The 14,976-nt window shown below is 37.2% G+C and overlaps 1 protein-coding gene across 1 annotated transcript in view; it reads right to left on the reverse strand.

Moving 5' to 3' along the window:
- LOC110834624 (fatty acid synthase-like) overlaps positions 1 to 14,976 on the reverse strand; it is a 43,143-nt gene that overhangs the window by 3,601 nt on the left and 24,566 nt on the right. The window contains exons 32-40 of the mRNA XM_087350709.1: positions 14,279 to 14,488; positions 13,147 to 13,442; positions 12,470 to 12,736; positions 11,453 to 11,695; positions 9,346 to 9,500; positions 3,024 to 3,078; positions 2,585 to 2,735; positions 1,878 to 2,125; positions 1,268 to 1,592 (exon numbers count right to left, since the gene is read on the reverse strand). Coding sequence (XP_087206835.1) covers positions 1,268 to 1,592; positions 1,878 to 2,125; positions 2,585 to 2,735; positions 3,024 to 3,078; positions 9,346 to 9,500; positions 11,453 to 11,695; positions 12,470 to 12,736; positions 13,147 to 13,442; positions 14,279 to 14,488 — 1,950 coding nt within the window. The remainder of the gene's footprint in view (positions 1 to 1,267; positions 1,593 to 1,877; positions 2,126 to 2,584; positions 2,736 to 3,023; positions 3,079 to 9,345; positions 9,501 to 11,452; positions 11,696 to 12,469; positions 12,737 to 13,146; positions 13,443 to 14,278; positions 14,489 to 14,976) is intronic.

The raw sequence follows: 14,976 nt of genomic DNA on the forward strand, positions 1-14,976 counted from the left end.
GTTTTTTTAGTGTACTGCCTTTTTCAATTAAAACACTATTATTTTAAATTTAATAAGAGGTGAATGTTATAATTTAGTATTATTTTCTAACCCCACTTTCCTATTTATGTTTAGCTTTGTACAAACAAATCCTAAATGTATTACATGAACTTTATATGTAGTTTACAATTTCCTTGTATGCTAGCTCTTCATTCGTACACACAAACCTTTAACTCACAAATTTCATTCTCCATTTTCTGGTTTCTGGGCAGCTCTGTTGCTGCTGCTCGGGGAGCACGCTGTGTCTTTGCTTCCAAACTCCAGCCTTCATCCAAGCTAATCCATTACTTTGTTTATGAAGCAGAGTATGATATACACTTACCTACCCCATTCCTGCTTCATTTCTTGGCAAGACACTAATAATGTATTTTCAGACATAATAAAATATATATTTTGTATTTCAGTACCATTACACTTCTCTCCAATGTTCTTCCTTACAGTGTTGATGTCCCATTTGTACTGATTATGTCAAATGTATGCAAGTTCTATACTTGTATTTCATGTTCTTCACTCAGCTTTTGAATCCCACACTATATTTTTACCATTCATAACACCTTCTGTCCAGGTCTTGAATGTCCACATGCATTTTTCGTTGTAAGTATTAAACGGCCAACCACTTCACCTTTGCTTTTCTACTGTCTATTCCTGGCTCCATTTCTGCCATGATATTCACTGCACACCTAACCTAACATAACCTAGTATTTTCTTACAAAAATGTCCACATATTCTGTCATTGCTTCCAAGTTACATTCAGTACCCATAGATGAACACCAACATTATCTTGGATTCACACAATGTTTCGCATTTTTATTTTAATTCCTAACTTCTATATCATGAGTATTAGGTATTAATACCTGAACGCATTTTGCATTTATGCATGCTTTCTGATTCCTCCATCCCCCAGTATTTTCTAAAGTTATTCCAAAATTTCTAAATTAATTTATTATCTCTATATTTTGGTATTCTTCAGCTTACCTCCTTTTCCATAAACTACTATTTTATATTTACTCAAATTACACTTCAAATTCCATTCGTTATAATAACTTAATATTCAAAATCCATGAGCAAAAATGGAAGAGAAATGAAAACCAACTTTGAGCTTTGGGTTTGAGAAGTAGGGGAAGAGGACAGGGCAGATAAAAGGCTGAAGCACTGGATGAAACACAATAATGACAACAATGATTCATGCTCAGGTAATAATAAAATACATTTTAAAAGCACAACTGACCTATCTGAATGTCTTCCTGTTCCTCCTGCATCTCTGCAACCAACCCCACGTCCCCCACAGCGCCCCACTGTACAGCAAGACCTGGCAACCCATCTCTGACACGGGCCTCACAGACGCGCTCCATGACGGAGTTGTTCATGCCGTAGTTCGTCTGCCCAGCATTACCACGCCCACATGACACACTGGAGAACACCACAAAATGACGCAGTTGTGGGCACATCTGGCGAGACAGCGCATCCAGGTGATGCGTTGCAAGTGCCTTGGGTCCTGCAGAAGCAGCAAAGTCTGCCTCAGTCTGGTTCTCCAAGAGTTTGTCTCGCAGCACCTACAATAATGCACAGGTGAATCTTTCAATATCAAAACAGGCAGTGAAACATTTCCAATAACTACTCCTACTCAGGTATTATTCTCTACCTTCTTATCCTATGCCCTGATTAACCGTTAAGTTAATGATAGAACACAAAAACTCACAGAGTCTCAGAAGGAAGCAATACTGCCACTCATTACCTATCAATCAAATGGCAAGATGCATTAGCATCATAAGGAGTTCATTAGGTGCTTTACTACATGGATTATGCACTTTCTGAAGATGAACAACTTCGACACTCACCACAGCCAAGTTGAATATGGCATCGACTTGCCCCAGCTTCTTTGCGCCTGACAGTAGAGCTGTTACGCCACTCTTTGTGGTGATGTCAGCCAGAGAGATGACTACCGTTACACCACAGCTGCGCCACATTCTCACACGTAAGCTCTGGTAGCCAGTCTTGATGCCATTACGAGATGTCAGCACCAATTTACGAGCTCCTCGTGACACAAGCCAATCAGCCAGCTCCAGACCAAAGCCTCCCAAGCCACCTGAAAGTGGCAACATTGTTGCATATCACATGCCTAAATGTTGATTTTTGGAATTAAAAATTATGAAGGCATTCTACTTATAACATTGTTCAACATGCAAATAGTGTGTGCAGGCATACTCTATAACAGAATACAGAAACCTTCCAATGATTCCAAAATAAAAATACAAAATTATATAAATCTCTAGTTTCCCATTGCACACTTCTTCCCATTCACTTACCCTTCTTATCTAAACTGAACTAATGCAGAGTAATGAACTATAACCTATTACATAAAAGAGGGTGTGGCATGAAACTGGAAAACTTATGCAAGGTTTTTAGAATTATAAAATTCTCAGCTTTCAACACAAACTCAACAAATTATGAGCAAAGATTATAGTCACATTCTGTCTATGATCTATGTTATGATTTTTTTTTTTGTAGCATCAGGTCAGAGTCAATCCCCAGTGACATTATGTACAGGATCCTTCCATCCTCTTCAGGTTAAACACCGTGCAACCTGCGTGCAGACAAATGTTGATGGCTGCCTGGCCTACGCCCCCACTGCCTGAGTGGATCAGCACCGACTCACCCTTTTTCATGTGACCAATCATCTCAAGCGCATAGTAAGCCTGTCAACAGCAAAACAAAGCATCAAATTCTTATTCTTCTATTAAATTTGCTTGGTAAATGTAGAACATGTAAAGCGATGCTTTGGACAAGCATCACATTATAAAGATAAATATGCAGATTAGAGGATAAGTTCCGCTGTTTCATGGCATGGGATCTAGATCAGGGGCAGATAATTATTTTAGCCTGAGCAAAAGATGAGTCTGCTTTGGAATGAGAGGGCTCGAAAATCTAACAGAAGATTCTGCAGTAGAGAAACTGTTAAATAACTATCAGCTATGTGCACTGACCAAATATGTTACGTTCACACACGCATACGCACACACCACACACATCACACAAGAACTGTGTTATTAAGAATTAATTAAACTATATGTAGAGTGGGCCTCATCTGACATTCTCAAACCCAAATGCATGTATTAATAAATTAAAACCTAACTACTACATATCAGTGGATTTAGCACAACATTTTAATATTTTTATGTTAAAACTTTGTCATTCGTGAAACCCAATAACTATTTCAAATTTTACTCACCTGTATTCTTTTTACTTATGACTTATTCCACATCCCATGACTAATCTCTTGGTTCCATGGAATGTATATATGTATGTATATACAGTAAATATGTATATAGGGACCCAAAACTTTAAATTCTCAACCAATATTTTTTTTTAGTGGTCATTTCAAAACTCCAACCTCGGTATGATAAGTTATGTTCACAGAAGCAACCACATCCATCCCACTAATCTACGTACGAAGCGTATATTTTATTACAGTTTTTTAAATTAAATGCATTGAATAATATATACTAAATTATAAAAAATGTATAGTCATAGCTAAATTTTATGTCAAATCTGTTTGCTTGCACTTGTTCTGGAAGGGGGGGGGGGGGCATGAAATTTATTAAATGTTTTAAGGGGGGCGCAAGGTATAAAAGTTTGGGAACCTTTGACATACACTATCTTATCACTACAGTTCTACACCCCAGTTCATACGAAAAATTCTTCATTTTTGTCTCTCATTTGCATTTGATTTTATATAGGTTAATTCCTGTATTTATTAATTCTACAATTCGTGTGTCCAGCCAGGATCAGACCTTCTGAAATGTGATTAATACCTGGTAAATTTATACCTTTTCAATTTTTCAGTAACTATATCAAGCTCAAAAGAACAAGGTTCAAGTATTAATGGCTAAACTGCATGTATTTATGTCTAATATCATAAAGTCTATTTGCAATCAATAGCCGAGTGACGTACAGTTTCTGCCTTTAAGGAATATCTAACAACGAATATTAAACTATTTATTTTTGAAATACAAGAATTTGCAAGACCAGTTTTATCTCCATTCTGGAAATAACAAGTGTATGAATAATCATATAATAATACCAATACTAATCAAGTGTGGGAAGAACGCATAACATCTACATTTTGCTGCAACAACATAAAACTTTTTCTGAGTGTATCTCACATGGACTTCACTAATTTCTGTAAGTAACATAATTTACGATCATTAATATACGCAGAAGATTAAACGATTTTTCACAAAGAGGTAAAGCTGCTTTTTGAGGACCTGAGGTCCAGCTTGCTGGCTGCAGTACGACTCCTACGAGCAGTGCACAAAATGTAAAAACGTAGTTGAAGACATAAAACACTGGCTGCATAGTAACACAGTACCTTACCTTACTAAGGACGTTTCAGTTATTCAGCACAACATATTCTGAACTGGAATATATATAAGGTCATCAGAACTGGCCCCACCTCATACCCGCCTTAAAAATGGCAAGTGGAATGTCTGCTGAATTGCTGGTTACGACAAACATTTGACACGGCTCTCATCTGAAAGCCAAAGTTTTACATTAAACACAATGGACTGACTGATGTTACTGTCATGTTACTAGGTTGCTTTCTTTCTTGCCAACATCACCACTGATCAAAGACATAGATCAGCACCTCCTCACTAGGCTACAGTACCAACATCGTTCTTGGAATCCAGTTACATCCCAGGAAAACTATCACCAAGATTTTCGTAAATTTGGTATAACCACAAACTGTACTCTACTTTACAGATTTTATTTGAATGTTGTAAGACTTTGTTCTACAAGGAATGACAGCTCGTGGTATCACCATATCTGTGCAAATAACATACCTTAGCATGTGAATGAATGATAAGAAATGCATATATTTTGTCAAAAAACATTTGGGAGATCTAGGAATAGATGGAAATATAATATTAAAATTGTTCTTGGAGAAATAGGTTGCAAGGATATAGATTGGTTTCATCTGGCTCAGGATACAAGCCTGTGACAGACACTTGTGAACATGGAAATGAACCTTTGCACTGCATAAACAGTGGGAGATTTACTGATGCTGTGTGACTACTAGCTCTTAATGATGGACTTCATGGAGTTAGTTATCAATGTTCTCACTTTCCTTTAAGTTTCCTACACCCATACATCTATTTGGCACAAGTAATGATTGGTTTTGCTTGACAACCTTTAGATAAATGAGATTAAACCTTTCCATATCTAGCTTATGCTTTGCTTGTTTACTTACAGAAAATTTCTGCCAAACTTTGTAACCACCAAACAGTGGTCAGTATCAGACAGTAATTATAAAAGGCTGGAGTGCCATCTTGCATCCACTAAAATATGATAAACATAACTGTGTATTATCCTACATGAAGAAGTGAAAGTGTGTGATATGGGAACAATGTAAAGTTTGTCCCACTATACGCCATGTAGGCGCTTGGGGTGAGTGGAGGTATAGATCCTCTCTTCCTTGATCTCGGCACTAGATGGGGGTGAGTGGCCAGCATCACGCCCCAGCCGGCTTTACCCCCGGGAAAGGACCCCGGTACCCATTGTAGAGGAGGCTGGGTAGGCCCCAGAGCCGGTCTGGACGCAGAGGCTAGAGGAAAAATCCTCTGCATGGCAACGATGTAACATTAGAAATTAAATTCTTTTTTTAAATAGCAAAGTTTACTACCGCTCTAATCCAATTATTACCACTTATTATTACTCGATTTTATGATGCACTTTCCCCACATTTTAAATTTTCTTAAATCAGGGTGCATTTTACATTTGATGGTGTCTAAGAATTGACACAGCACTTTTCTCATTAAAACCTTTACTAAATCAAAGGTCCATCTTACAATCAAAGGCATCTGCAAGCAGATCAAAATTCTAATTGGTATCCCTCCTTAGATGCTAACAGATGAATTTTTACCTTATAAAAAGTAAAGTCCCTGTGCTTAAGCAACAAACCACAAGGAAATTCAAAGGAACGGAGGTAAAAATCTGTCTTCTTAACCTCAGCACTAGATGGTGTGGAGTGGTCAGCTTCGTAATCCAGACACTTTACCCCTAAAAAAATCCCCATTCTCAATGGATAGGTGACCAGGTAACATCAGAGCCACTCTGCATGTGGTGAAAATGAGAAATAAGCCTCTTTCTGCCAAACATCAGGCTGAAGTTGTAAAGCCCATATCTTAAATTTGTTCCTTCTTAGAAACACTCTGGTCTATAATGGGTCCAATCATACCACAATCTATAAATTTTATGTTGATACACCAACAAAATAATGCAATACAACGCTGAACTATAAAAAATAACCACAGACAGTCCGTCACACGTCACATTCCAGCGATACATGTATTTATGTAACAGAAGTGGAAGGCAGTAATACTAAAATGTGATGAAGGAAAGGAGCAGACCATGGCATCCATCTGTAACTAGGTCAACGCAATATGCAATACATTCTGGTGGATCTGGAAGCTGGTAGCGAAGGTAGAACTGTGAAATGTGTGTCGCCAAACAAATAACGAACATCCAACACAAGGATAAAATCTACATCATATTCATGTTCAGCCAAAGTTAAGCACTTCAAGTGTATGGAATATGGACAAAGTGATACATAATCAGAGGCTAAATGACCATTTACAGTGTGTGACTTGGACCACTTAAAAGACATATTGAGGAATTGTATAAAAATATATATCATAAAAACAAACCGTTCAGTATTCTATAACTTGGATCAGTAACTTTGAAGTGGATCTTAGGGAATCAGGGTGTAAGGATGTGGACTGGATTCATTTGGTTCAGAATATGGTTCATAGCAAGCCCTTCTGATTAGTTATTAACTAATAAACCTCCAGGTTCGATAAGAGGCAGGGAATTTCTTGATTAGCTGAACAACAGCTATTTTATTAGGAACTGCTATGGTCAGTGGTGATGGTTAGGTGAGTACAAAAAGAATTTCATTAAAAAGAAAGGAATTGAAATATATTTGGCTGTGAGCTGTACAACATACCAACAAAATCATAATTCAAACAGAAAAGACAAGGATTAATTGGTCCATAGCTGAGAATGGAAATGGCAGAGTGTAGGGCAACCACCAACTTCCATAACAAACAACATTCCTTGGCTTACATTTCCCTTGTGTATTTAAGACAAATTACATCTATTTCCACAAAACGTTTCAACATAATCATATATTCACTGCTGTATAGAAGAGCATATAATGTACATGCTTAGCTTGTGTACAAACTACCTACCCAGACAGCAGATGTGCCTGCAGCTTGCAAGTTATTCATAACCTCAAATACACCTCTGGATGAGTAATCCTGGGTGGAAACTCCTGTTGTTGTTGTGCACTGTTCTTACATTACTACAAGGAATTCCTGTATATCATATTCAACTGAGGAATCATAGATCAGAACCCATTTTGTGCCTAAATGAAGGAGAAAACTTATTCTAAGTTTGGTTATGTCAGAATTAGCACACACACACATGTGGCATACCTTTTAAGACAATATTTTATTATTATTATTATTAACTCTGGTAGGGGATTGTTGTTTCTTGCAGTGCAGGGATGCAAAAATATCATAAAACTGGCACATGGACAGCTGCACATACTTGATAGCAGTTCTCCATTTGTTTTCTGGCCGACTCACTGAACATAGTAAATTTACTCTCACTAAAAAAAATATACAGAACAAACTCAGTAGCAGAGCGTGACTTTCTCAAAATTGTTGGCCAGATTGTGAGCCAGGAGGGGACATAAAAAGTTTAGCACTTAAGTATATAAATCATACAAAACGGTTCAGGAATTTGAACTCCATGTTAATGAGGTTACTGGCTTAAAGTTGAAAGGAAAATAAACCAAGGAAAAATGGTTAGCAACTACTGAGCTTACCTTTGCTTTTATTACACCTTATTGTACCTTGTACTTGTAGTCAGTTCACAGAAATTATATCAAAGACTGTGCTCAGTTTTCTGATGTTCATTCAAATGCACAGTTGAGATCAGTGGGTCTAGTGGTGATAAGTATGAAGATGGCTGTCTTCTAAGATGTAGCACCATTTAATCTGATATATACTTACTGATATTTCTCAGGAGCTTACTACCTCCTTCATGAGGCTAATGAATGGTAGCAAGTTCCTCTGAAATGTCAATCAATACCTACATGGTGCAACATCCCAGAAGACAGCCATCTTAAAAATCACAGCTGACACTGGAATTTGTTTTTACGATGTTCTGCTGTTTAGTAACAAAATATTCCTTCATTGTTTAATCGATAGGAATATTTAGGGCACTCATCTGTTTCTCATTTATTCAGAGATGACATTCATTTGTTATTTTAATAACTGTTTCTGTAACAACAGTCACTTGTATAGAGTATCTTATTAAAATGCATGTACAAATGTTTTCATAAAAGTCTAACCTTGCAAACAAACAAACAAACAACAAACAAGCACCTGCCAATTATATATTAAGTTTGCACTACATAAATAATGAAATATTGTATGGTAATATTATATGACTGATTATTTTATATGGAAATTAGGCACACAGGAGCTTTACCTAACCACTGGTTGTTTGGGCTGTTATTTAATGACAATACATCATAAATAAGGTTATGAAGAATAGGTGAGATAAATGGGCACTTACACATAGTATACTGGAAGAGTCTGAAGAAGCAGTAGTACTGGCCCATTTCAAAGGACCCATCTTAGCATTTACGATGATATATGAATTAAGACACAAAACATTAGCCAGAACAAATACCATACAGATGATTTGAACCAGATACCCCTTGAATGCAAGCTGGTGGACTAATATGCCCACTAGTTAAATGCAACAGAAAACATATCAATTGTTTATTTCAAAACACACATTTAGCTACTAGCAACTGGCAGTATGGCTGTGAATATATATCAAGTGTTCTATATAAAGACTGTGGTTTTAAGATCAATACTGCAAGTGCACTGCTAATAAAAATAAGCAAATATGTAAGTAAATTCAGCAATGCTATACATATAGTAGAATGGAAAATACGTGTTAAAACCTTACAGCATATAACAGATATTAACTACCAACACCAAAAATTACATTTTTAATGTGACAAATGTCTGTTCCAGAATTTCCTTGGATGTCATGACAATCTAAGTTATGCTGTTTATCTAATGGGCCAGCTAATTTTCAATTTCCAATCACAAGGCACGTGCAGAAACTCTAGAGCCACAATCCACACAGAAAGAGTTTCAGATATCAAAACAATTCAGACATTATTTTGACAGTAGCGATGTGGAATGCTGTGGACATAAATTACTTTAACACAGTGTGTTCTGCTCACTAAGGCTGTTTTTGAATTTAAGTGCCTCAGAATGTGTCACCTGCCTGTTGATAATCACGGCGGCATCATAGCTTTCCAGCATTGTCAAGTGGTTCCCAGTCACAGAATGTACCTCCACCTTTTTCTCACAACACTGAAACATAAGATCAAACATGGACACTTACAGCACCCACAGGGCAGCTGACTGTGCGACGACTTCTCTCTGCAGACAAACAAGTAAGCGCATAATTTAACCCCCACTGTTACTGAAGATGATGTCAATTCTATGTTAATTACAGAATCCCCTACTTCAGATGAAGCAAACATCAAATTTTACCAAATTTCTCATAAACCAATCATTGCATAAAGAATGGACAGTTATGAAACACAGACGCCGTTAAGATCGTGAAACCTCTATCCATCGTTCCCGGAACTATCGTTTTCCCGGATGCATCGTCCGTTTTGTTCGGTCCCGAATACATCCCATATAAAATAATGTTACATTTTCCCGCTTCTATCGTTCCTCGAACTATCGTTTTATCGCATCGATCGTTCAAAAATCTTAGTCCCGGCCCACAATTTTCCCGCAATGATCGTTTCTGAGAATTTAAAATGCTGGGTTTAGAGATAAATTAATACCGAAAGACGCACAATGTTTTTGGAATAAACAGTAGCGGTAACCTGTTATGTCGCCCAACCAGCACAGATCCTTTTGGAATGAGGGGTCAGCGGTGCAGGGGTGATAGTTGGAGTGAATGGCGGTGCCCATTGTCAGAAATTTTACGATTTTAATTAGGGTGCACTCATATTTCGTTCCAGCGATGCCAGATGGCATGTGCAGTGTGAATTTCTTCACAAATGCTTTTATTACAAGTACAAAGGAAAGGCTGGCGGCACTTTTCATTCTTCTGGTTCATCTCCTTTCCAGCGGTTCAGGGTCTTCTACAGCTACGTTTCGTTGAGTTCGGCAGTAATAGTATTTCCATTCTTCCTGTTATTGTCCGCAAAGGGGGTTGGAGTGGTGAGGAAGAATGCGAGCCCGAAGCTTTGCCGAAGCGCACGCTGCATTGGCGAAAGTGAAGTCGTTCTTTTATGCCCATAATATTAGCGAACGTGAGGAGGAAAACATTTTGAACGTGGAAAGTACTCTGTTTGGTCTAAAACGTAAAGTTTCGACAAACCAGTTGTCCATTAAAGACTTTTTTGGTAAAAAGAAGTAACTTTGAAAGAGAAACATTGTTTTTTTTAAAACTTTTAATGCTTTCCCGCATCTATCGTTTTCCCGCATTCATCGTTTTTATTTCCCACCCCCGCCGAAAACGATGCATCGAGGTTTCACTGTATAACCCAAAAACGAAAACATTTTTCAACATAATAGATGTTTCAAAGGATAAAGACAAAAATGCTGTGTACTAACCCTGCATTTGATTAGCATCACTAAAAATGTAGTTTTACCTGTAAGCATCAAGATCAAACAAATGCCACTGCTCAGTTGTCTGCAATTTACAATTTACACTTTACAATTCGAAAATTACGTGTGTTTCAAGGTTATCCTCAGTCACTCATGATAAATGCTGGGATAATCCCTTGAGATAGAACATGACCTCTTCTCTCCATGTCCATTCAACAAATCATAAAGAAACATTCCACAATTCCACACTGTATAGCCAAAACTGTTAAGAATTTAGTATTATTATTACTGGGTTAAACATCAGTATTCTATGAAGAAAAATATATTAAGAAACTGTGTTCTCTGACACCCTTTTACTTCTATGTACACACCCCTACTTATGATTGACACATTATATTACCAAATAAATATACAAAACCATACATAGTATATTCAATTGTGTGAATTTTGTGTTTGTATATCAACTGGAACTAACTTTCTGAACTCTTTCCTGGTTTAAAAATCTACGTTCCTGATGTTGGTGTCTTCTGTGCAATACATAGCATTTCCAAGCAAAAGGCTTGGCAGACTGGAAGGATATATTTAATATCACATTTCACTGGTTACTAACTGATCCTAAATGCGTCCTAAAACAGGAAAGATGTATACCTCATTACAATACCAAGTACACCTGACTTACAATAAAGCACACCCACCTTTGAGAGTCCATAATCTTCCTCTGTTTTTAGTGTAAATGTACTAGACCTCAGAAGGGTGACATGAGATTTTACAGTCTTCCTGGGGTCCCACTCATAGCTTGACATGGCCTTAAAACAGCTCAAGAATGAGACACCAACAGCTCTGTAGTTCTGTGCACTGTTTTTCAACACAGGAAGTTTAGTGAAGAAGTAATCTAACTTCTCATCCAAGCTCTTCAGAGGTGTCAGCTCCTGAACCAACTGTGAATATGTACATAAAGTAAAGTAAAGTTTGTCCCACTATACGCCATACAGGCGTTTGGGGTGAGTGGAGGTATAGCTCCTACTCATTCTTGACCTCGGCACTAGATTGGGGCGAGCGGTCAGCGTCATGCCCCGGCCGCGCTTTACCCCCAGGAAAGGACCCCGGTACCCATTGGATAGGAGATGAATAAGTACATAATAAACATGAAATCTGTGTACATGTATGCTACTTTAACACAAGCAAATAGTGGTGTAAGTGGTAGTAAGTGTAATAATTAATAGTAGGTATTATTTATTCCACTTACGCAAACATTTTATGGAAAATAATAACTAGTACTGACTGTTACATACTTATGCAACAGGATGCTATGGCAGCATGCTGTTAAACCAGTAATCCCAGAGTTAAAGTCTGGCCAACAGCCCCATAACACAGGGGTTTAATTATCTTATTCCCATATAATAAATGTTAACTGAATCATGAATGCACAGTCACTGCATCTAGAACCAGAATTTAGGACATATTAGAATTAAACTTAGTTTTCAAGTTTCAATTTGAATTGATGTATGACATGCTGACAGTCACAAATTTCCAGATAACTCTCGATACATCCATCAAGTCAACAATCAGCCGGTCAATCACATGCTAATAAAATAATAATAAATAAATAATTACATGTAAGAAGCACATATTACCACAAGACGTTGTAAGAGAAATGAAAAGTGGCTTATGTAATGCAATTAATAAGGTATGGCATTTGCTGTAGGACATACCTTGCTGAGAGCTGCTGACGAGGTTTCGCATGGTGCAATAAGGTTGAAAGCAGAGCATAAGACACTGATCTCAAACTGATCCTCACTGCTACAAACACTTTGTTCCAGCAGCACCTTCATGAAGTCTGGAGAACTGTCCAGTAGGTATAGCTTCCCCTCCCGCCCCTCCGCCTCAAGTTTAAGTGCCAGTTCCAGTGCCAGCAGGCCACCAAATGAGTAGCCCAGCAGAGTGAAAGGAGCACGTGGAGCTAGCCGACTTTGTATGTGCTGCAGAGACAGACAAGTTTTTCGTGTGATCCCACGTACTGTTTTAAAACACTGAACCTTTTCTCTGTACTGTATTTACCTTGTACTGTTAGGGTGGTTATAATGGGGATCAGGTGAGCAGTACATGCGGATAACATGACAGAAACATATGACAACAACATTAAAAAAGACTGCCTGACAGACCTAAATATAGATGGAAAATAATTTGCCAAATTGAATCAAAATCCTTATGTTCTGTGCAGGGTCATTACATATGGATGGGAGGATAGAGCATACAAGAAAGAGCTAATATTTGCTTAGACAATGAAAGTTTCAATTTTTTTAAAAAAAAGACCTCTAATTTCAAACATGAAAATGTGCTTATTTAAAGGAGCAGTGGAAGAGTTATTCCATCAGCACATTATACATACTGGCAGGAGGGTCTCTGCCATGTGGTCAATTGTGTGTCCCAGGTCACTGTAGTCGAGCTGCAGGCATATTGTCTGGTATTTGAGATTCTTGGCCAGAGGTTTCAAGATGTTTGGTACACCTTCGACACCAGGCAACATGAAGAGCACTGGCCCAGCCTTCACCTCATCTTCTACGTCCGTCCCGATTCCAGTTGCCGATGGCAGACGCACAACAGGCAACGATGCAGATGGCTCATCTCCTATCAAACGCAGCAACAAATGCTGTCCTTCAAGATCTTCATCATCACGAGATGCAGCTGCAAACACAAAAGATTTCAGAAATTATATTAATGAACACATGTTTCTAGTATCAGAATTTCTAACAACTTTTCCCTTTTCATTTTGAAGATCCTCATAAAACATTTGACATTGTATATGTGACATTTAGTTTAGAATATTTTTACATACTTGGCTTATTATAATAAAACAAAGCTTAAAGAACACAATAAACAGTAATTTTACCTGTTTATATGTAAGGGTAAGAAATTTGGCCTGCTGCTCATAAAGAACATAGGGTGTTTGTAAAGAAAATGGTGAAGAATGTTTTCACCTAAAAGAGATGAAATAACAGGAAAACAGATAAAGCGTATATTATTAACAAGGAACTTCATAAATTACATTCTTAATTTAATACTGTTTCGATAATTAAATCACGAGCGATAAGATGACCAAGTATGTTGCATACATGGTGTGAACAAAAAAAAAAAAAACTTTCGAAATTTCATGAGTAGTTGATGACTAGACATAGGGATGGATGTGAGAATAGCGTAAATATCAATAATACAGAAAGAGAATGTAAAGACTTAAACTTGAAGTAATTGTACACAGAGAAAGTTAATTATGAATTTCTAAACCATAAAATGGTTAAAAATATCACTTTGTGTAAAATTAACCAAAATAGACTAAAGTGGCGGCAAATACACAGAAAAGTTAGGTTTCGTGCCATATGTTCAGTTGAGATCATATTTCTTATGTTTTACTTTTACTGAATTATTCTATTTGTATTTTCACTATGATTTCCCTTACTTCTCAATATTCAGCTAATCATATTTCTAAATATAACTTCCACCTTAAAACAAAAAAATATGGGAACCTTCTAACGGATGCTGTTCCTCCCCATTTTGCTGCTTGCTTGCAGACAGCTCCTCAAGATGTGAGAAAGTCAGGTTACGGATTTCCTGAGGTGTGAGATATAATTCAAACTCTTGCTCCAGCGTCTGCTTTATCGCCACAGCTGTCATGGTGTCCAACCCCAGCTCTGCCAATGTGGAGTTCAGACAAATGGTCTTCACATCAGGGATACCTGCCATAAGAATCCCTATTACTATAAGACAGTAATATTTCATTTGAGATGGCATTTGTCTCTCATGCTAAGGGATGACACAAGACTTTATTCAATCAGATAATTTCTGCATCCTTTCTAATCTGATCCTGCAACAGCATGCATTTTTTCTCAAAGCATTAATCCTAAAGTAATCAGTACTATGACATTTAGAACCATTTGCTTCTAAAACCAGTCATCCGCAAATTTGCCACTGCTTGAACCTCAAAATGCCCATATAGTATCAGAAAGAAAAACAATATTTTTATACAAATTTAGAAATAAAGAGCATAACTTTAATCTGATACAGGAATGAAGAAAGAAGGGCAGACAACATATATGTTTCTACATATAGTTCTGTGTTTAATCTACCTGTGAATTCAATAGGAATTCAAGATCATTTGTGAAGTTTCTGATGTAAAATTTATGCAACATAAAAAAAAATTGTCATACTTAACATTTTTCACTTC

Source organism: Zootermopsis nevadensis, unplaced genomic scaffold (genome assembly GCF_977971745.1).
Source record: "Zootermopsis nevadensis isolate Lab colony 2312 unplaced genomic scaffold, Znev_1.0 Znev_ptg000017l, whole genome shotgun sequence".
Lineage (NCBI taxonomy): Eukaryota > Metazoa > Arthropoda > Insecta > Blattodea > Termopsidae > Zootermopsis > Zootermopsis nevadensis.